Source organism: Cricetulus griseus, chromosome 7 (genome assembly GCF_003668045.3).
Source record: "Cricetulus griseus strain 17A/GY chromosome 7, alternate assembly CriGri-PICRH-1.0, whole genome shotgun sequence".
Taxonomy (NCBI): Eukaryota; Metazoa; Chordata; class Mammalia; order Rodentia; family Cricetidae; genus Cricetulus; species Cricetulus griseus.
In genome coordinates this window covers 49,382,861-49,405,635 of record NC_048600.1, presented here as the reverse complement: position 1 = coordinate 49,405,635, position 22,775 = coordinate 49,382,861, and the positions used below count along the sequence as shown (strand labels likewise).

At 46.7% G+C, this 22,775-nt stretch overlaps 1 protein-coding gene and 1 pseudogene across 2 annotated transcripts; both read left to right on the top strand.

The window, feature by feature from the left end:
- Positions 1–3,732: 3,732 nt before the first annotated feature.
- On the top strand, positions 3,733–4,176 carry LOC100767776 (annotated as a pseudogene).
- Positions 4,177–11,154: 6,978 nt separating this feature from the next.
- Positions 11,155–13,433, top strand: Foxi1 (forkhead box I1). 2 transcript variants are annotated; one of them, XM_035447470.1, is made up of 2 exons: positions 11,155–11,710; positions 13,156–13,433. In XM_035447470.1, exons 1-2 carry the CDS (start codon positions 11,155–11,157, stop codon positions 13,431–13,433), a joined length of 834 nt encoding a protein of 277 aa, XP_035303361.1. The 2 variants fall into 2 exon arrangements, with proteins under 2 accessions (XP_035303361.1, XP_027280641.1); XM_027424840.2 differs by having other exon boundaries at positions 12,877–13,433.
- The last annotated feature ends 9,342 nt before the right edge of the window (positions 13,434–22,775 follow it).

Genomic DNA, 22,775 nt, shown 5'->3' with positions numbered 1-22,775 from the left:
ATTCCATATCTGAACAAGAGTCCCTGGTAATTTGAGTAAACATTAAATATATAACTCAAGGGTTAAATTTTGATTTTTTAAAAAAAATGAGAATAAGGAATGCAACCAAGAAGCAAAGCAGAGAAATATGGGGACAATTCAGAATCATGCATCATTGTGCTGCCCGGAGCTCTGTGACACACTGTAAAGAGACAGCCAACTCTGTGGCACACTGTAAAGAGACAGACAGCCAACCGCTCAGCAGATGTGCCTGCTCATCCATTCTTGGCACCCCTGGACAGGCAAGATGGAGAATATTCCATCCCCTATTTCTCATGGGCCAAATTGAGAATTACTAATTCTGTGCACTCCTTCCTAAGTATCATCCTTCAGTCCCTTTGGCAGCTGTTGAGAAGACAGATTCTAAAATCTATCATCCTTCATTCACTTGTATGGGAGTCAGTTTAGGTACAGAGCAAATAGCTGACCAGTGTGGCTATGAAGAGTGTAGGGGGCAGAGAAATAGCCCTGTCCCATCCAAATGCCTCATTGGCCCTAAGTGTTAGATTTTGCAGGTCCAAATAACCTGCAAATAGTCCAGATCAAATCACTCCTACCAGAACTCATTGGGCCATCCTACACAGGAAAATCTGTCAGACCCAGACTTCATCACTCTTTAACCTGATACAGTGCCTAAAACTTTTGCCAAGGTCTAGAAAAACAGTAGACCAACCCCCCCACACACACACACACATACACCCAACCCTACCACCTTCTGTTTGCCTGGCTGTTGGATTCTTCTGAATAAGAAATAATTCTCATCAGAGGAACTAGGATGAAGAGGGTCATAGCCCCTGTTCTAGCTTGATTTCTGTTGTTGTGATAAACACCACGACTAAAAGCAATGTGAGGAAGAAGGGTTTACTTCATCCTACACTGCCAGGTCCCAGTCGATCATGGAGGGAAGTAAAAGAAGGAACTCAAGCAGGAACTGAAGCAGAGACTGCCATTTACTGGTTTGCTCCTCATGGCTCACTCGGCTTGCTTTTTTTTATATACAATCCAGGACTACCTGCCCAGAGGTTCAACTACCAGCAGTGGGCGGGGCTCTGCCATATCAATCATTAATTAAGAAAACACTGCAAAAAATTGTTTATGGGCCAGTCTGATTGAGGCTGTTCCACCTTCCCACAAGACTCTAGCTCTTACTGAGGTGACAAAAAAACTAACCAGCATGGATCCCAAATGTGTAAGACAATACCCATTCTGTCTTTTACCAGCAAAGCCCCCAGAAATGCAAGGACATTACTGGGGGCATAATGTTTCAGGATCTGTGATTCCTGAGGAAACGCAATCAGAGAGTGGTGACCTACGGGAAATGATTTGACCTTACTAAGCCCAGTTTTCACTGCTGTGATGGGGGCCAATGCTAAAGGGCTATTAAGCCAGCCAGAGAACTGAGAACATGGGCAATGGTGGCTCCCAGTTCTGAGTCAGAACCTGCCAATAAGATGATCTCACTAAGTTCTTAGCAAGAGGCAAGGATCTTCCTAGTGGTTACAGTGGCCAGAGCTGGCAGTGGCTCCATTGCTGCCTTCCCTGCTTTACCAGCTACATCCTAAGAATGCGCAGTCATCACTCAGTGCCTGTAAGAGTTGGCTTCAGGACCACTAAAAGGCACAGGTAGGCCTCCAGTGTAAAATGCATAATATGCACTTGCATATAATAAATGCTCTTACACATGTCAAATGACTTCCAGATCCTTTGTAATACCTAATGCAACATAAATTCTACAGTAAGAGTAATACATTTCATTTCAGGATTCATTTGAAAAAGCTACATATAATCAGATACAATTTTCTTCTGAATATTTTGATCCAATGGTGGTTGACTCCACAGATGAGGAATTTCGGATACAAAGGGATGGTTAGGATGGCTACCTGGTAAGGTACCACAATTCTCAGTGTATATATGACTGCTGGCAGTTGTGTTATTTATATACCACATACATAGATACACACTGCCCTCAATCCTAACCTCTCTATAGGTGGTTTCAGCCTAGTTATTTTCTAGGGACCACTGGGAAGGATGCACTGTATCTCAGACACTGAGAAAACAGAAAGAATGAGTTCCGCCTTAGAGGTACCCAGGCTCATGCCTCCAGTCTCAACTACTCACTCCAATACCTCCAGGCACAGAGGGATCTGTAATAGATGCCAAGGATGCAGCAGCAACCAGGGAAGCCTCTTGAAGCAAAGGTGAGGACCCTATGATAATTAGGAAGGAGATGCAGATCACCATTGGTCCAGCTTTACATCCAGGAGAGAGTGTGTACTCCTGGAAATAAACAATGCAGAGTGAAAGATTGCCAAGATCAAAGGCCCAGAAAAACCTGTTTTCCCTTTCCCAAAGGAAAGCCAATTGAGCAAGTGGTCCACGATGAGCTTCCCACCTTAGGAGTTGTCAACATTCTGAAATTTAAGCTAAAGAATTGAAAAATTCAGCACCTGACACCCCACAGATAGGGACTTGTGACATTTAGCAATCAGGGTGCATTCTGGAAAGCATATGGGAGATTTTTGTCACTGTGCAAAGCTCATGAGTATACTTGCCACAAACCTAGATGGTCTGGACCAATCACTCCAAATGGGCTTTTTTTATTATGGAGGGACAAGGGAGAGATGTGAAGAAGGCAAGGTATAGGAGGCTGCTACTGAGGTCACAGTGCATACTGATTTACAATTAGTTCTGTGTAAGCAGGAATGCACTGTGTGATAATAGAAACAGGTGCAGCACGGTAAAGTACATAAACAGTAACATGGTCGTTTATCATCAAGTATTATGTGTTGTGCATATTGTGGCTAATATATGCTCAGATGACAGGCAGCACTCTGTGTGTTTATACTAACAGCACAAACACAAAAGGGATGTGTCTCTTCAGCATCATCACAGCTATAAGACACAGTTAGAAATTCTCAGCTCCATTGTAACCAATGGAATCACCACTGTGTGGGATGGTCAATCATGCTGTTGACCAGAATACATTCCATGATTCATGACTGCACACTGTACATACAGAGCCTTGGGTGTCTCTGCAATACACTATTGCCTCACGTTAGTGGTAGTTTGAGAAGGTGAAGATGTGGGAGGATGTGAGTGTCTGTTGGAGAGGAAGGTACCAGCTCCAATCTAGCATTTCTTTCCCCAAGGGTTCTCTTCAGAGGTGACTAGAGAAGGAAGAGCATGGATTAGGTGGAAAACAGAGGGATAGTGAAGAAGAGGGGACAAGACTGGAGCATGGAGTTTAAAGCAGACTCCTTGCCCCAAGGAGAAAGTAAGAAAAAAATGAAGCCCACCAAACTCACAGAGCAAGCATTATTCTGACTTATATAGTGGTTTATAAAATATGAATCCATCTCTTCAGAATTTGTAATTCAGTCATCAGGTTTACAGCCCAAACTCTTCCAACAAGAAGCAAATTGACCGTATTGCTTTTTCTTAGATTCCACTCTTCATAAATCCAGTGAGAAGATTTTTGTGACAGGAGTTATTTTATGACAACTTATGAAATTGGGGAGTTCAGACCCAGAACAGTGCAAGACCTAAAGTACTTCCTACTTATAGCAAATGATGCCGACTGCAGATGGTCAAGTTCTGGAAGATACACAGAACTTCATCTTTAAGGTCAGTTGACTACTTTATAAAAAATAGAGAAGCAATTAAAACACATTCTAGGAGTGATAGCGACACAAGATGGTAGCCACCACAGGCTTGGGAGTAAAAGTCCCTCAAAATTTCTGACTGTTGGAAGAGCTGGAAGAAGGCCAGAAAGGAGTAGGAAATGGCACAGTTAGCTGGGGTCTAGAGGACGATGAAGACATGACTCTTATGAGATGGACAGGGATGATAATTGGGCCTCCAAGAACAATTTATGAAAACCGAATATACAGCCTTAAAATAGAATGTGGGCCTAAATACCCAAAAGCACCCCCATCTGTAAGATTTGTAACAAAAGTCAATATGAGCGGTGTGAGTAGTTCAAATGGAGTGGTGGATCCAAGGGCCACGGCAGTGCTGGCAAAGTGGCAGAATTCCCTCAGCATCAAAGTCATCCTGCAGGAGCTTCGGCACTTGATGATGTTAAAAGAGAACATGAAGCTGCCACAGCCACCAGAAGGACAGTGTTACATCAATTAGTCACCAAGTCCCCGGCCTGCCCTCCCCAATCCAACCTAAGTCTTCATTTTCCACAGTAGTGAATTGTCTAGATTCACCTTGTAGACCTCAAAGTACTGGAGAGGAAGCTCTACTTGGACTTCATTCTAAGACACTGTTCTGATACTAATTTCTTGTCCATTTGAAATACCTAAGTTGTGCTGTGTAACATCTGTTGAGTGTAACCACTGGCTGCCTAGTTGAACTTCTGGGATCAAGGTGTATTGAAATCAGTTTCCTTTGGGAGCAGTGGGCACAGCTAACGCAACTGCAAACAGACACATCACACAATCACCTGCTGCTGACACATGGCCTGGCTCTGCCTTTGCCCACCCAGCCCTCCAGCCACAGCTGTTTGGTAGCCCTTAGAATAGATGGGAAGCCTTCAGGTAGCAGCCGTGGGACTACTGCTGGGCTTGTGGGTGCTTTGGCTTCACCCCTGCTTTCTTAAGTCTTAAGTGATGCCCCATCCAAGCCATTGCCCCCCTCCCCCATTCCTGCCCTTGGCCAAAGCTTAGATTGTAACCCTCCCCTCCCTCCGAAATTGGCCGTGGGTGAGGAATTCAGGGCTTCCTGTCTCCCCACCTTTATCAAGGGGTGCTGCTCTCCCCCTCCTTCTCAACTCCCTCTTTGCCCACACCACCCCACACTTGCTGTGGCCAGAGCCGTGAGATGAGTTTAGAAGAGCCTGGTCTTCTCACTTAGCTCTTGGCCACACGCACACTTGCCACCAGCCTGGGAAGGGCATTCCGGGTCCTCAGCCCTGCTGCCACCATCAGCAGATGTACTTTGAGCTCAGGTCTCAAGAGCAGTCAGTCACAGGGCAGCAAACCTGCCAGCGCTCAGGGTCCTTGGTGGCTGCGCCTAGAGAAAGGCCATGCAGAGAGTCCTCAGTGCACAGGGTACTGAGTCAGTTCCTTTATTACTAATCGCTTTGCTTTTACACACTGAAGTGGTTTGGACAGGATTCCCTGCCCACCCATCAGGTCTGACGTGGAACCTGACAGCTGGAACAGAGGCCCTAACCCTGAGGACTCAGGTTTCAGTGTTGTTGCTCCTCAGACCCTCAGCAAAGACCTGGAGTAGCTCTGTGTCATGAGTTTTCAGATGGGTAGGCCTAGCCTCCTGGCTCATTGCCACATTTCCCACTCTGTTCAGGACCACTAATTGTTGAAATGTGGATGCATACCGAAATAAAGGCATTTGTTGTGTTGCAAACACACACAGACATACACACACACACACACACACACACACACACACACACACACACACACTTTAAATAAACCAAGAAGTACAAACATGGCCACCGCCACAAGGTGTGTCAGCCTCAGCAATCCTGTGGATCTGTGAAGACAGCCTAGCCTGTGCCGAATCACAGACAAAATGACTGCTGTCCATGCATCGCCTCACAGCTGTATTACTTCAGTCTCTGTAACAGATCTACAGATGAGAAAGCAGAAGCCCTGAATCTAAACAGCACAGAGACACTCAGAAAACACAGCTGCAGGAATAGACTTCAGATCCATGCAGCTCAAACATGGTCAGACTGCCTCCTACAGACTCGGCTTCATTCCAACCAAGAACTCGCTGTGCCGGGGCAGACAGACAAGGGTTTTTTCTTAAGAGTCACGCCGCCATCATAAAATGTTCCTTCTTGTGTCCTGGAAGCACCACACTTGACACTTTCACTTGTGTCTCCTGCCCTCACTTGGCCAAACCATTTAGTCTGCCCTGGAACTTTAATCTCCCCGGCTCCTGCTTTTTAAAAAAGACCACCAGAGGGCGGTATTGACCTATGTTTCTTCATCCCAAGCACAGTAGCCACGAAAAAAGCATGGACAGCACCAAGATTACCCTGAGGAACACCCCAGCCAGACTTCTACCAACCTCTCCCTGGGGCACAGACATCATCCCTGTGTCAAGTCCCCAAATATCTCAAAACATGCTTTTGTGAGTGTTGCTGGCTAGGTGGGGTAAGAGAACCACGTAGGGACTGATTGTCCATCCTCATGTGTAGCCATTCCGAGGGAGCAGGTATGCAACACTGAGACTATCATCTCCATGTTGAAGATGAGAAAACTATAATGCAATAGCTTTAAACTAGTCTCTGCCCTGACTCCCCATTACAACCCACTTCTACACCAAGAACCTCCTCAACACCTGGGGAGTCATTTGTGTTTCATGTGTAGAAAAGAAGACAAGCCCATGGGGCACCCATCAAAGTCAAGTGCACAGTACGTTTAAGGTCCATGAGCCCTTGGTACTATAACCACAGCTGGTGGGACATCAGCATCTCCCACTACCTGGAGTTCCTGCATCCCAAATGAGAACTGGGTTTTACTATGTCTACATGCCCACGGTGTAGTCCCTGAAGCAACACTCAGAGGCAGTTGGATTTTTCCCTTTCCCAGTGAAGAACCTGAGGCCTGGAACCATTAGCCTACAATCATAGTCTCTCAGGAGTCCATGTAAGAGTGAATCTCAAAGTCCAGAGACAAGGCCTGGCTTCTCTTCTCCCTGGGTATGCTACATGTGATCCCCTTCAGCCCCAGTGCATAGCAGACAGCCAAGTCAGTTCTCACCTGTTTTCTCTGTCTTTGTGGTCATTCACCTGCCCTGTGCCACTGTCCCCTGGCCCGAGCAAGAAAACTGAATCCTCACTTCACAATGTGGCCCAGAGAACTAAGTGAACCATCGACTATGAAAATCCATATTAGAGGGGCCCATCTTCTTGTTAGATGAACTGATATCAGACCTCTAAAGATACAAGGTGACAGTCTGTCTCTCAAAGTCAAGGCCAGCTGTGACTGCCCCTGGTCAGCTCTTTTGGTCATGTATCTGTGAATTGGCCCTTTCTGCAGAGGGTGAGGTACCCCAGGCTTCTGGACCAGTTGAATGCTAGGAGCACACACTAGAAATTGTGCCAGACCCTTCCTCTTTCCCTCCAGGGCCATGGCTCCCAAATGGCCAAAGCAAATAGAGGAAAACACAATACTGGGCCTACTGCCCAGAGCCATCTCTCTCGTCATTGCCTGGCCTCCTGAAGTGGGCATTGTCTTTCTCACTGTCTGCCCCTTTGACTGCTTCCAGCCTTGGAGCTTTATGTGTATCAAGTAATCGTTTCCTTCTTTTGCCTTGAGGAGGATGCTATTTGTGTCTCCACATTATAGATAAACAAAGTGAGGCCTTGTAAGATTAGGAAACTTGGCCAAGATCACACACCACCAAATGGCAAAGCCAGGTCCAATCGCAAAGCCTGTGTTTATAATGCTCTGCTGTCTCGTCCCTTGTATGGCACATGGGGCTCAGAACACGTAAGCAATCTTACTCAAGAAGGTGTGTCTCCAGACTATATTAAATTAACTGCTACTGTAACCTTCCCTGGGATGGCTCAGACCCTACTCCTCAATGTTTTATTTATGTGTTTGTCTGCTTGTCTATTCATATGATTAACCGGAACATGTTTCCTCAGATTTGAATTTTACTTCTGTGAATTTTCAAAAGATCTAAAAGCAACTTCATCCACAAATGAGATGTTTGATTCTTTTCCCAGAAGTCCCAGGCTTGGCCAGGCAGCTCCCAATGTCTGTCCATCTGCCGTGTCTCAGGCAGGGTTCATGAAAATCTGAAGTGGATCCTCTGGTCTAAGGGTTCACCCTATGAGGATGCATGGGGACCAAAGGTCCCAGCTACTGCCCTCTGGGTACCAGACAAGACCTCCTACAACCTGCCAGGCCTCCTACAACCATTCAGGTTTTCTTGGACTGCCTGGGGAAAAAAAAAAAACAGGTCTATGTGTAGCTCAGGACACTCAGGTGCGCTTGTCTCTAGCCAGGAGACTTAGGGGGAGCCCCATCATCTTCCAATATCACAATCAGGCTATGTGGTCTGTGACACCAAACATGCCCCCCCCATCCATTCCTTTCATTGTAATTCCTGTCCCTCCTCCCATGGCCTTTGACTGCCAAAAGCCAACAATTAGCATATGAGGCATAAGCTCTATAAGGGCCTGATTGTGTTTATCAACTCCAGAGTGACTACAGTATAACATCCATCATTGCCTCGCTGTGCCATGTAAAATGATTTACTCCACAACCATGTTGTGAGTTAAGTACTGGGCCTTTCCCCCATTTTCACCTGAGGAAATTGAGGATGGGACTTCCGGGAAAAGAATCAAACATCTCATTTGTGGATGAAGTTGTTTTTAGACCTTTTGAAAATTCACAGAAGTAAAATTCAAATCTGAGGAAACATGTTCCAGTTAATCATGTGTTAAGGACCACTCCACCCTGAGGGAAGCTACGATTGGTTGGTGGGTCCACCAGAGCTCAGGACCTGTGTTTGCTGTGACTCTAACACTGCTTCTTTATGGGTGTTTGCTCATGTGTGCATGCGTGTGTGTGTGTGTGTGTGTGTGTGTGTGTGTGTGTGTGTGTGTGTACGCATGCATACACACGCACGCACGCACACTCACGCATGCATACGAGTGCCCATAGAGAGGGCACTGGATTCTGCAGAGCTGGAGTTACAGGCAGTTGCCCAATGCAGATGCTGGGAACTGAACTTGGATCCTCTGAAGATCAGCAAACACTCTGCCCTGCTGAGTCACACCTCTAGACCCCTTCTTTCTGACCTTTTACATTCCACTCCCAAAGCAAAGCAACGACATGCTTGCTTCTTGAACCACTTAGAAACTACACAAAACAGAGTATCTCCATCCATAAAATTAATCTTCATGTTTCTGTATCTTGTATTTGTATGTGTGTGCATATAAAAATAAGTATGGTTTTAAAGCCCATTTCTCCAAGTTTCACTTAAACACAGCCATCTTTCCATTCCACTAATATTTAATTGTTCTCCCTCAATCTATTTTTCATAACTGCATAAGGCCATATTATTTGGAGGAGGCACTATTTAACTAAGCCCTCATTTCTGGCCATTTGTTACCTACAGTTTGTTATGGTGGTGTAATAAGCAATGCCATGGTGGAGGTCCTGCACCACCTCTTTGTTCTGTCCAGTTCTGGAAATTGAGCCCTGAAAAGCAGAGCTGCAAGGTTAATTATACAGCTTTTTGTCCATGATCCTGGGCTCTCATGGGGTATATTTTAAAAATTCAGGGCTCCACTGTCAGCTAGCTAAGTGTTCCTAGTTGAGAGACTAAACAAAAGTATGCCGTCTATTGTTTTAGTGTTCTGAAAAACCATGTCCAGTTTACTTACTTTGAACCTCGGGGAGCTTTTGGAGTCTAAGGTTTAGACCTGGTAGGAAAGCTCTTTCCCTAACCATCCATGGGGGAACAGGGGGATCCTTGGACTCTAGGGAAACCCCTCCCACACAATTACCTCCTCTCCAGGCAGGCACCCAAACATTGCAAAAGGAAGCAATTCCGTGGTACTCACATTCGTCATGTGACCTGGCACAACTGTCCAGGGGACCATAGCAAGGATAAGTCCTAGGCAAGCAACCTCTTTAGGTGGTGCCCCCTCTTCAGACTCAGAGAAACTTCAGACTCAAATGGCATCTGGAGGAAGTGAAAAGTCAGGAGAAAGAAGCAGAGCTGGGAGGCAGAGGGAAGTATTAAAGACAGCTTGCATCGATTTTCTTTCACCTGTCCCATCAGAGAAATGGTTCAGCTGTTTCCAGAACTTCATCAGGAAAGAACTGCCTGTCCCACAAGGAGACCTCCAGCCACTCCCCATGCTCAGGGCCTGATGTTTGTGTAAAGAAGAGAGAGAGAGGCTGGGAAAGCAACCTTCAAGCTGGGACCTACAAAATAAGAAAAAAAAAAAAAAACCCAGAGGAAACTGGCCCTGGCTGATCAGCTAAGGGAAGTTGTAAGGCCTGGCTGCACGCCTTGTTTCTGAAGCTGCAAGAGAGGGCAAGGGCATGGGCACCTGGGGGTCCTGGTGTTGCCCAGTTCCCTCTGTGCCTGTGTACTACAACTTCCACAGACATTAGATCAACAGAGGATCTGGAGAGACTTCTCTGCCTTAGAGCTAGAAATAAACTTGAATCATGGGTGTTCTTTCTCATTTCTCCCTAAAAATCTAATTCCCATCCTCTCTCTTTTGATGTTCTTTTTAAAAGACCCATGGCTCATCTTGGTGAGTCCCCAGGCCATGTCCACAGCAACCTTCCCACTGCCTTCTGCCTGCCTGCAGAGAGAGGGAGAGAGAGAGAGAGAAAGAGAGAGAGAGAGAGAGAGAGAGAGAGAGAGAGAGAGAGTGTGTGTGTGTGTGTGTGTGTGTGTGTGTGTGTGTGTGTGTGTGTGTGTGTGTGTGTGTGTGTGTGTTAGGAGCAGTGGGAAGCGTGTGAGTCCTTTCCAGAGGACAAGTTCCTCTCTCTCTCTCCAGGGGCTAGGGGATCTCTTGGCAACTCCAGAAAAGGCATTGCATCTTCCCTTCCAAAGACCATAGCACAGGAGTTGCGGATAGTAGGAGTGGGCTGGCATTGGTTAGAGAATGAGGGGCAGGGGCAAAAGGGGAAATGAGGGATGGGGAACAAGAAGCAAGAGGGAGTGGGAGACAGAGATAGAGAACTAGCCAGACATAGAGAAGGGAAACAAAGAAACACAGAATAAGCAGTAGAGAAGACAGGGAGGAGGGAGAAAGGGATGGAAAGTAAGAAGGCGAGAAAAATGAAAGGGAAAAAGAAAGGTAAGCTGAGATGATGAGAAAGTAAGCAGGGAGAAGGACTGAAGAGAACCCTTGCCATTTGGGGTATCAGCTATAATAAGTCTCCTTTATCATTAGTGAAGACCAAGGCCACAACCAGCAGGGAAAAGAGGGAGGCGGGTCCTGGCCCGATCTGCAGGCAGGTGACCGCCCCTGGGTGGGGCCACCTAGCCAAGCCCTCAGGGTATAAGTCACAGGAGGCCAGAGCCAGCTGAACACCTGTCAGGGACAGCTCTAGAGAGCACAGGTGCAGCAGGTGGCTACCCGAACCCAGCCCCAGCATGAGCTCCTTCGACCTCCCGGCACCCTCGCCACCACGATGCAGCCCCCAGTTCCCCAGCATCGGCCAGGAGCCCCCCGAGATGAATCTTTACTATGAGAACTTCTTCCACCCTCAGGGCATGCCCAGCCCTCAGCGTCCCCCCTCCTTCGAGGGTGGTGGGGAGTACGGGGCCACCCCTAACCCCTACCTCTGGCTCAATGGGCCAGCCATGACCCCACCACCCTACTTGCCTGGCACTAATGCCAGCCCCTTCTTGCCCCAGGCCTATGGCATGCAGAGGCAGCTACTGCCCAGCGACCTGGGCTGGCTGCCCATCCCCTCTCAGGAGGAGCTCATGAAGCTGGTGCGCCCACCATACTCCTACTCAGCTCTCATTGCCATGGCCATCCACGGTGCGCCTGACCAGCGCCTCACACTGAGCCAGATCTACCAGTATGTGGCTGACAACTTCCCCTTTTACAACAAGAGCAAGGCTGGCTGGCAGAACTCCATCCGCCACAACCTGTCACTCAACGACTGCTTCAAGAAGGTGCCCCGAGATGAGGACGACCCAGGTAAGCCCACGTGTGTTGTAGCCACCCCTGTAGTGGAGAGGACCTGGCCTTGGTTAGGTACCATTGATGGCCTCATGGCATGGCTCTGAGTGTCCTCCCCTCCATTCAGATCCTCCTTTAATCCTGGCAGCACCCTGCAGGGTGTCTCTTAGTGAACCCATTGCTCGGATGAGGAAAATAGCATTCGGGGTGAAGCTGACTTCTCAAAGTGACATAGATTGGAGTGGTAGTGATGACCCTTGACTTAAACACAGCTCTGTTACTGAGACTGGAATGTCCCTTTCATATGATGAGCCACAGACACTTCAGAGAAGAGTGTAAAATAATCCTGAATCTAGTTTCCAGAACTGAAGTCTAGTTTGGTTCTCCATACAGGAAGCCAGGGTATGGCTTGGAACCCTACCTCTGCCACCTTTGAAGTCAGCCTTTGTCAGATCGATTTGTCCCTCTGAGTAGAGACTGTCCCATGCAAGGTCTTCCCCCATGTTCCAGCTCAGAGTATCAGGGAACTGTTGGGGCATCCCTTTTGGTGGCACCTCAGTTGCATGGCTCTTGGACACATGTAGTGTCTGTCCTTTCCCATAGTGAGTCTGAGGAAACGAGCATTTTTCAGCCCAGAAAACTGAGATTTATCCAAAGTCCTTTGTCACTGAGGAGCAAAGCTAGGGCTCAAGTCCATCTTCAAGATGCATTTCCAGGAGTCCAGACTGTTCCCTGGCTTTTCCTGAACCGTAGTAATAAGTAGAAGCCCCAACCAGTACCCCACCACTCCCTGGATCCCTGTACCCCCACATTTTACCCTTACAGGGATCAATCTTGTAAAGTCCTTTAGGCCTTAAGCTGTGTTTCTGTACACTCCCGGAAGCCTCATGTGTGTGTGTGTGGAGGGGGGCTATTTAGAGAGAGATGGATGTGCAGAAGGAGTGCATAGAGAGAGGTGGATTGTAGTGCAGGTATGTTTAGAGAAAGATAGGTGTGTAGGGTGTGCTTAGAGAGAGGTGTGGTAGGGTGGGCAGATGTTTATGCAATTTCTCCATTTCTGTCCCAGGCTTTGCTCTTTTCTTTGCATTGTTGCCCTTGATTTTTGTTTATAATGTTGCAGATGAATGGAATGAGGCCTTGTGTCCATCTCTCTGTTTTCTTAACTTCTCCCACTTTTGTCTCAGGCAAAGGGAATTACTGGACTCTGGACCCCAACTGTGAGAAGATGTTTGACAATGGAAACTTCCGCAGGAAAAGGAAGAGAAAATCAGACGCTTCCTCGAGCACCAGCTCCTTGGCTTCAGAGAAAACGGAGAACAGTCTCCTGGCAAGCAGCCCCAAGTCCACAGAGCCTCAGGACTTAGACACTGCCTCACCGGACACCACTAGTTCCCCAGAGAAGCGCTCCTCCCCTGCCCCGTCAAGCACTCCATGCCTCAACAACTTCCTCTCCACCATGACAGCCTATGTGAGTGGGACAAACCCCATGAGCCGCTCGGTGGCCACACCAGGACTGAGCCCGGAGCCTACTGACAAGATGGGGCAGAATTCACTGAGTTTCAACTCCTACACCCCCCTCACCAACCTCAGTAGCCATGGGAATGGGAGTGAATGGGCCAACCCGGTACCCACCAATGCTCTAGGCTATGGAGGCTCTGTCCTCAACCAATTCAGCCCACATTTCTACAATAGCATTAACACCAACAGTGTTCTCTTCCCCAGGGAAGGCACCGAAGTCTAGGGACAGAACAGCTTCTGGCCCACAGAACCAACGGTCAAGGGGAAAGCAATGGAGGTCCTCCAGACAGACTCTCTACTACCCCCCAAGATATGAGGCATTTGAACTTCACTGACAGCACAGGAAGCTAGGAAGAACCTGTGTTCTTTCTAGAACACTGTCTGATAATTCTGATTATCACATCCAAATTGACACAGATTTGGTAGCTACAGTGGGCATTCCAGTGTCAGCTTGCCACAATGATGCGGCCCTTTGAGCACTTACTATGTGCTGGGTCCTGCCATGGGCTTTTTAATGACATGGTCACACTCTGTACAGTCATCCTTTGACGTTCACGTGACCCTCTCCATTTGCTAGATCATGAAATTAAGGCTTGAGAATGTTGTGGGCCTTTTGGGGGTCATGAAAATCATAGAGAAAGATGTCAAAGCAGGGTCTGAGTAAACCTCAAAGACTGGATCAAAGGAGGCAGTGATGGAGGAACTGGGAGGGGTCCGCATAAGAAGCTGGCTATGGCAAGTGCATGTATACCTCCCACTGCCCTCTGATTACCCATGAGAATTCAATACCAACTTGAGCATGACTCATCCCTACTTGTCCCTTTTCTTCTTGCATCAGCTTACACAGGCACTCCTTTAGCTGCCACTCAAGAGGGGAAGCTAACAGCAGGATACCCAGCAAAGTACCTCTAGCAGGTGCAATACAGGGCCTCACTTTCCTAGCCCCCCTCAGAACTTGAACAGAGCCAGAGGTCAGTGAGAAGAGTGGTATGCAACCCAACCCCCCATCCCAGTACCTCCCACCCACAAAATCTCGTAAACCCCTGCTTCCTGTGTGTGTGTGTGTCATGGGCCAGTGAACAAGATATGGCTTGGGCTTCCAAGAGAATTGAGGCCAAATAAGCAGAATAAGCTGTCCCTTTTTATAGCCCTGGAGAGGTGGACACTTGTCTGAGAAACAATGGCCTCGAGGGAGGGGTCCTCTGCCCTCTGAGGGCCGGGAGGCTGTGAGCACAGCCTCTGGGACTGCTCTCTCTTGGTGTTGTAAATTACTTTATATGGCTGTGGTGTCTTATCACAGCACACGCTGAGAAGTGTTGTTTGCTTTTCTTATTTCTTTTTCATTAAAAATAAGAAAGAAAGAAAGCTCTTCAGGAGTGTGTGGCCCTTCCTTGTATGTTGTCGCTTTTCTCAGTTGTGTGCTTGAAGCCTGAGGCTGAAAGGTGCTTGGGTATCAAGACTTCCCCATGGCTGCATTGCTGTGGAGACAGTCAAAGGCCCCCAGTGCAATGGCAAGTCTATGAAGGACAGGGTAGGTACCTGTGTCACATACAGTGTGGACATGGACATATCCCAGTTTCACAGCTCATGCAAACCTCATGGTTGGGCTGTGAACAAGCATGATCATGTAAAGGGGTACAACCCGTCCAGTGAGATGAAAAGACAGGGTGAAAGCGGTGGAGTGGTATGCCTGTATGCCTGAAGTACATGTGGGCTCCCTGCCCAGGTCTCTCTGACCTTTGTACTCATCACACTATGGCAATGGCCATCACTCATCAGCCAGGGCCACTGTTCCTAGCAGCAGGTCTGTGTTCCGGTGACATCCTGTGGTCAATGGCACTGAATATGGGGACATGTGTGTGCATTGAAACTGGAAGTCTTCTACTTGAGAGTTTCTTCCTTGGTTGAGAAGAGAAAGGGTTCAAGCCAGGGGCAGCGGAGTGACTCTTTTTCTCTGAAGTGACAGAAGGGAGGTGGTGAGCCACAGTAATACTACGATGATAAGCACATCCTCCCTGGGGTTCCTGGATGTCAGGCTCTGTTTTTGGACTTGACTGGCTTTTTGCATTTTATCTACAAAACCATCTAGTGCTGCCATCATCCCTTGATTTCCATGTTATGGATAAGAACGCCAAGTCCCTGAGACATTCTGCAGCTGTGTGGCCCACCTATCCAGGATTCACAGGCTACATCAAAGTGTCAATAGAAGGCCTTTGCACAGCAGTTCACAGGGAGCCCAATACTAGGTGTAAGAACACATAGTCACGAAAACCAGAAGCAGTGGAAGGGCCATCCTTCTGCAGTGAGACTTGTTGTTCATGTGTGGTGATGGCTGAGGAGAGAGCAGAGAAGGGACGCCATGTCTGACCAAGAAAGTCAGAACAGGCTGCACCTTGCTGCCTGCTGCTGGGAGGACAAGGGCCTCTATCTACGGGGCAATAGAATCAGAGGCAGAGTTAAAATATAGATCTCGGACACCCAAACCAGGATTTTTGTCACACTACATGTCACTGTCACCAAATTTGCCCAGATCCCAAAGCCCCATCTTCACCATCGCCATCTCACTACCTGTTTTTCATCCTCAACTTCCTCCCCAATGAGTTAGGGGACTGGCGAGGACAGGGAGGGGAAGGGGCCCAAAGAAAGCCAAACCACCCCAGAAGGAAGCCAGCAATTTAAAACCAAACTCCACAACTCAATTCTCTAGTTTTCTTCGGCTCAGAATTTAATGAGTCAGCAGCAGAGGGGAAGACTGGGGATTCCTATTCTGTGGAGACCCTGACAGCTCTTACCTGAGTCTGTGCAGGGAGAATCTCTTAGTAGCACCTGGGGATTCGTGGGAAAAGGTGAGCACATGACTGGGTACAAGGGAAGGAGGGAAGCCAGCAAGAAGATATTAACTATTCAGCTTTAGTGGATGTGGCAAGCTGGATAGAGGGAAGATGGAAGGAAGAAGGAATAGAGAACAGAATTACTTAACTCATCATCCATCTATGCTTTAGTTCTGCACTGAAAACATACTCTGGCATCAATGAGAATCTAAAAGGAGTGCTTCCTGAGTAGTGGAGGGATCAGGAGGGCTTCATAGAGGGGTGAGGCACACCAGTGATTTATATATTCACCTTCACACCACCTACCCTAAATTAGGGGGTCTGTGTTTCCAATATGGAGGTTCAGGGGAATAACACCTCAAAGTAGACTATATACTATAGATTATATAACATGTTATATACATGTATAATAATCTCACTTATTTTAATGGGTAAATTTGCAAGGATATAAAAGTTAGGAAATGCTACCCACAAAATACTAAGCTGTCCCAGTCATTTTCTGGTGGATGATGAAATATAAGGTTGATCTTTCCTTCTGTGTCATACAGTGTATCTTCATGTTTAGTGACTAGACTGTCTGTCCTGCCCATCATTGCTAAAAACCCCTCCAGTGAAAGGAGCCCAAGGGACTTGCTATGTTGATTCATGCCCCCCAACCTATGCAATAGCTGACCAGCCTCTAGTGTAGCACCTGACCCAGGCCCATTTCCAATGATGGGGTAGGAATGGGTTTCCTTAGTTCAGACATGGCCTTTATGCAGACACATTAGGGCTACACTATCATGAAAGGAAACTGATGTGAGGTCAGCAGCTGATATAAAACATGCAACCACCCCAATCTTGTTTGTTGTAAGGTCAAAGCTAAACAAATGGGGGCTTAGTGTGGGCTTCAAGCTTGGTGAAGGTGGCATTGGCATCCTTAGCAGATGAGACAGATCTGGATGAGAGTACTGAAGAAGTCACGGTGGGGCATCAGGAGAGAATAATCAGTCAATAGAAGAATCAGCAGCAGCATGAATGGGAGCCGTAGCTGTGTGGGAACATGCTGGCAGATGAGTAGCACCTTCAGTCATTTTCTCTATCCCTGTTCAGCTAGTGCTGTTACTGTCTCCATTTGGCCACAAAGACACAGTGGTAAAAAAAAAAAAAGATTAGAAAATCCATCAGGATCTCAAACAGCATTCTATATAATCTAGACCTGGAGTTTGTATGCTTCCTTGGAAATAGGCATTGTGGGTCCTGATGGTGAACAATCCAGAAAGAACTTTCTCAACTAAGGGAGCATGGCAACACAGCATCTGGATCCGGAGGGACATGTTGGCCAAATACCACTGAGGTTCTAGCTTTATACTCATGGGGGCTTAGCTCAGACTCTGACCCTGTACAGACTTCATCCCTCCCTCTTGCTTCTCTTCCTCCCTGGAGAAGGGAACCTTGACACAGCACCTGTCATGAAAATGATGCAAGAGTTGAAAATGCATTCTCTTTCTAGACCAGACAGAAGCTATGGTAGAAGCACCAACATAAGCCAGCCACTCTCTGTGAACTAAGTGCTTCCTAGAGACCAGCCACAGGCACCTCTGAGCCCTGGAAGATCATTGCTTTAATTTGGTTCAGAGGCAAACTAGTACTCAGAGAAGTGAAGTCAACGTTCCAAGTTCACGCAGCTACTAAGCATAGTAAGAAGACTTCAAAGGGAGGTGAGCCCAACTCCCAGGCCCATGCTCTTCACCTAAATACTAAGGGAACACCCTAGACAGGGGGCTAGGAGAAAAGTCTACTCACCAGGGACAGAGACAACTCTTCCCCTCTCCTCCCTATTCTATAGACAACTTCTGCCCCTGTGTTCTGAAACAACCATACATAGAACAAAATCCTAAGCAAGCTGCTGATCCAGCTCAGGCCACCACCATTTCTACATCTTCTTGATCAACAGCAGCATCCCTGCCTCCACCCTCTCCTTTCCAGCTGCAGAGCTATCCTCTTAAGGGGCCAAGATGGCCTTTGCACTCTTCAGGCCCTGTGATGGGTGCCTTAATTTCAAGGGTCAGCTTGGATTAAGAAATGCTAATGTCATTGGTAACACACACCTCTGCGTATGCCTATGAAGGAATTCTAGAGACAATCAGATACAGATGGCACTGACCTCTTGAATTCACTGATCCATTGATGGATACCTAATCTATTGACATGATTGGGAGATGGAAAAGAGGAGGAAGTGGAGAAGGTACGTGACAAGGGAATGTCTCTGAGAATATATCCTGCCCTGGCTCCTTCTTATCCATGCCCCTTTTCTCTCCTTCTCCCTGCCATGATGTGAGCTGCTCTATGTCCTCACCCCAGCCATCAATGACTGACACTCTGAAACCTGAGCCAAATTAAATCCTCCCTCATGGTGCTTCTGTCAGCTATATGGTCACAGTGGTAAGAAAAGTCACTAGTAGGTCGGGTGATGGTGGCACACGCCTTTAATACCAGCACTTGAGAAACAGAGGCAGTCATATCTCTGTGAGTTCAAGGCCAGTCTGGCCTACGGAATTAGTTCTACTTAGAGAAACCATGTCTCAAAACAACACAAAAAAGTCACTAGCACAGAGCTTTGGTGGCTCCATCTCCTTTAGGTCCTTGCTCATTTGCATAGATGTCACAGCTCCAGCTCCATCATTGCCCCAGGATTCAGATGCAACCACAGTCAAAGCACTTCTGCCTATCTTGGAGGATCAATGTAATCAGGCATCTATTTGAAAAGATGATTTTAGATATTTGTCCAAGAATGTTGTATTTTGAGTGTAAATCTGAAATATTTAAAATGGGATAACTGGAGAATAAATGCCCAGATGTTAACACCCAAATGTAGGTAAGGGGTTAAGGAAATGGGGCCTGAGAGAAGCCAGCTTTCCTTAAAGATCCCAACAGTGTTGGAAGTCAGGACAGTGATGAGCCTTGTGTGTGTCTGTGTGAGAGGTGTGGAGCTGGAAAAGGTTCTGAGGGGACTTCTGGGACACTGGTAACTATCTCTTGTTCTTTCTGGGTAATGCTGCAGGTACCCATAGGAAATGCAGCATTACCCATAGGAAAACTATTGAGAGTTGAAGTTCCCTTTGTGATTGCTATTTGTTTGCTTCTGTACATTGGACTCAATTGTATGAGGGTGGATGTCTTACTGGTTTTCTTCAAAGGAAAAGAAGGCTGGTCTCAGGTTTCCCCAAGCCATCCCTGAAGGCAGAGCTGAAGATATTCGCAGTAGCCCATTAACTACAATCTCTCCTGTGCAGATGGCATCCAGAACACCACTAATTGAAAGATATAGGGAGATTATTGAGAATTTACTTTTTGAATTTGAGAATTTTTTATCTTTGTTTGTAGATTTTTTCTCCTGTTTTTAATTTACTTGTATTTGAAATAATGGATATATTTAACATAGAATGACTCCCACAAACTTAGACATCAGCAGCTGTGGCCCAGCTTGAGCTGGCTCTAATTTATGGACATAAATATGTCTCTGCCCCCAAACTTCCTCCTCAGGGCAAACAAAAACCAAAGCAAAACAAAAAACCTGCTGGAGTCAAGATCCTGATGTTGCCATGGCCCTGTCAGGCCACCACTCTTTTGCTCCAAGCCCCACCCACTTGCTGTCTGGACCTTCATTTCTCATCTAAGAAGCTACAGTCATGTGTCACAATGATGGATCAGCTAAGGACAAATTGCATATATGGCATATAAGACAGTGTTCTCCTAAGACTCTTTTACTTGGTGATTTTGTAGCCACTGTGGTTTGTGTGGACATTCTCATGATAGGAGCCCTCTGAGGGTACATACCACCCAGCCTGTTCCCACTGTTAGTTAGGTGGTACATGACTGTACGTGCACTGGGAAATCATGCCTACAGCAACTATACATCCTTATAGCATTAGCCCCTGACCCATGCATTGCCATTTCTCTCTATTTGTCTAGAGTTTTAGGCTGTGGACTCTAAGGGTTAGAGTCTCCTCTTGTTGGTGTTCAGGGAAGTCATCACAGTCCCTTGTTGAAGGGAATATGCTTGCTTAATGTTGAATGAAAGAATGACAAGGTATACATATGAGGGAAAGTAATCTGTGACTAGTTATTAATCTGTTCATCTGTCTCTTTATCCCCAGGAACAGTTCCAGTGTCCCCAACACTCAGCCTTCCAATACTCCTAACCCTCTAGTAGACAATGGGATGAGTGACAGCTCTCTTGACTAATTTCCAAATTCAAGCCCTATCATTCCTAGCTCTTTCCTGAAATAGTTGGGTGCTTTTATGTCCAGAAATAATTGTGTTTACCTGAGTCTAGACTGCAAGAAAAGGGCTAAATGATCACATGCACACAATAGATAGATGAGAGAAGGATGATAGATAGATAGATAGATAGATAGATAGATAGATAGATAGATAGAGATAGAATGAATGAGCTTGTGTATGGCCCTGACCCCAGACCCTTGTATGCTTGGGTAACTTTATGTTGAAATGGAGTAAGCCCAATTTTTATAGCAAAGACAGAAGGTTAACAGTCACCATTATAACCTGCCAACACTGGGAAGGAAAGACCATAAAACAAGCTAAGAAATAAGAATGCAGGGTTGGGATGTAGTCTGAGTTAGGATTCAAACCTAACTTGGCCTTGGATGTGCTGACAACGTTGGGCCAATGACCTCACTTCTCTGAGCCCCCATGATCATCTACTAAGTGGAGATCAACAAAGAGGCCGATGTCAGCATTTCTAGCAGAATCAAGTAAAATAGTACATACAAAAATCCCAGAACTGCCTTTCTAAGAGGAAATCCTCTATCAATTTTCTACAAATCAATAAATTATTGCTCCCTCACTTGTTTGATTTTATTATTTTAAAAATATATTTAAGATCTAATGTGCAATTGTCCAAAACCTAGGAAACATACCAGTCATAGAAGGAATGCAGTCTTTCCCCACCATTCCATCCCACATGCCTTTGGGGAATGGGAATCAAGGGGCTACTCTAGACTTCCCATCTCCATTCTCATGATTCCAAACTCCCAGACTAAGAGGTGACACTTGAAGTGGCTAACATGTGGGAGCTACACACACAGTGAATTTAAAAGTGCCAGAAGAATTCACACCACATGGCATGTACACACACACACACACACACACACACACACACACACACACACACACTTCCTCACACTCTACCAAGGTGCTGGAAGCCATTGATTTTAACAGGTAATGAAGACTTGTACTGTAGTCTGAGACCATAATGCAATCTCCAAGTCTCTCCCAAAGAGCAGAACAAAATGCTCTCCCAGGAATCGAGTTCTAAGGCCATCATTTTTAAGTCTGAGGAAATTGAACCCCACAAAGTCAATAAAACTAAACCTGAAGCTTATTGCCTGTTCTTACTAGATGTGCACTCAGGAACACACATGCTGGTTTCCTCTGTGTCTGTGTCTCCACAGTTCCACACATCACCTATATAAAAAGGGGCAGGAGGGAGTTAGAAGGAAAATAGGGATGCTGGCAGGTGACTGAGTCAATTGTGCATCTCATAGGGGGCTGCCTGGTCCTTCAAAGCTAGGTTCTATGTTCTCTCCTGTTAGATGTGAAACAGTTTCGAAGAACATAGATGTCTATGCAAGATTATTTTTTATCATCATGGGTCAAGACTGTCCATCCTGCAATGTGATCATGCATCCCCCCCCCATTTTGGGTAAGAAGGCATACTTCATTATCAGCTCAGCTTGAGCTTCAGCTTAGTCTTCCACCATTTTGGACAAGATTTACAGAGATAGCAAGTCCTTGGAATCACTTCTTCTTTCCAAAGATCACACCGTTCCTTAAACTGTCCTCCTGACACCTGGCATGATCTTAGACCCTTTAAATCCTCCAGCATTCTGTTCTGAGATCCCCAGGGTCTCCCACAGTACGTGCTTTTCCTCCTTACCAGTGATCAGCTAACTTATTCAGCCACAGGTTGGAGGACACTGCCGCTGAGTATCAGGCACTCACTCATGCATTCACATAGTCACCAAAGGTCTTCTAAGCAGTCGTGTTGTTCCCAGCATGGTGCTGGGGATTAAAAATAAAATGGTCAGCAAATTCCAGTCACACCTTTGAGAAACTTAGGGTCTGGTAGAGAAATGCAAAGTAAATAGCACATGGTCTGAGTGTGTGTAGTGAGGGGTTAGATGAAAAAGGCAGCTATCACAGATGAGGGGATCAGAGAAGGGTCCCCAGAGTCAATGACACTTGAGCCAGTATGGGAGACATTGTGTTCCCTTGGGGAAGGAAAAAAAAGAGTGTCATAGGCAAAGATGGAGTATGTGTAAAGACTGGGAGCTGAGAGACATGCAAGTGCTCAAAACTGAAACAATAAAGAATGAGAAGGCAGCCTAGCAACAAGCAGGGTGGAAGCCCTGAGGTCACAAATCCTACTAAAAGCATGCGTGGGTGCACACACACACACACACACACGCACACGCACACGCACACACACACACCACCAGGGAGCCTTGCAAAGGCTGAACAAGAAGCCAGGAACCTTAGCCACACTGACGACTTGAAGGGCCTCCTATTGTCACACCTCCCTCCTGTCTTCTAGTGAGCGCCAAGTAGCACCTTGCCCACATGGAAGTCCCTTCTTTGTCTGAAATCTGGAGAGGAACTTTCAAAGAACTTTGTATGCAAAGTGGACTGCATACAAATGAGGTGTTTCCTTGTGGCAACACCTCTATCTG

Excerpts from the sequence above, each read along its gene's own strand:
- Foxi1 (XM_027424840.2), top strand. The coding sequence starts at position 11,155 with ATGAGCTCCTTCGACCTCCCGGCACCCTCGCCACCACGATGCAGCCCC. Across the intron at positions 11,711-12,876 it reads CCGAGATGAGGACGACCCAG|GCAAAGGGAATTACTGGACT; the intron begins GTAAGCCCACGT and ends CTTTTGTCTCAG.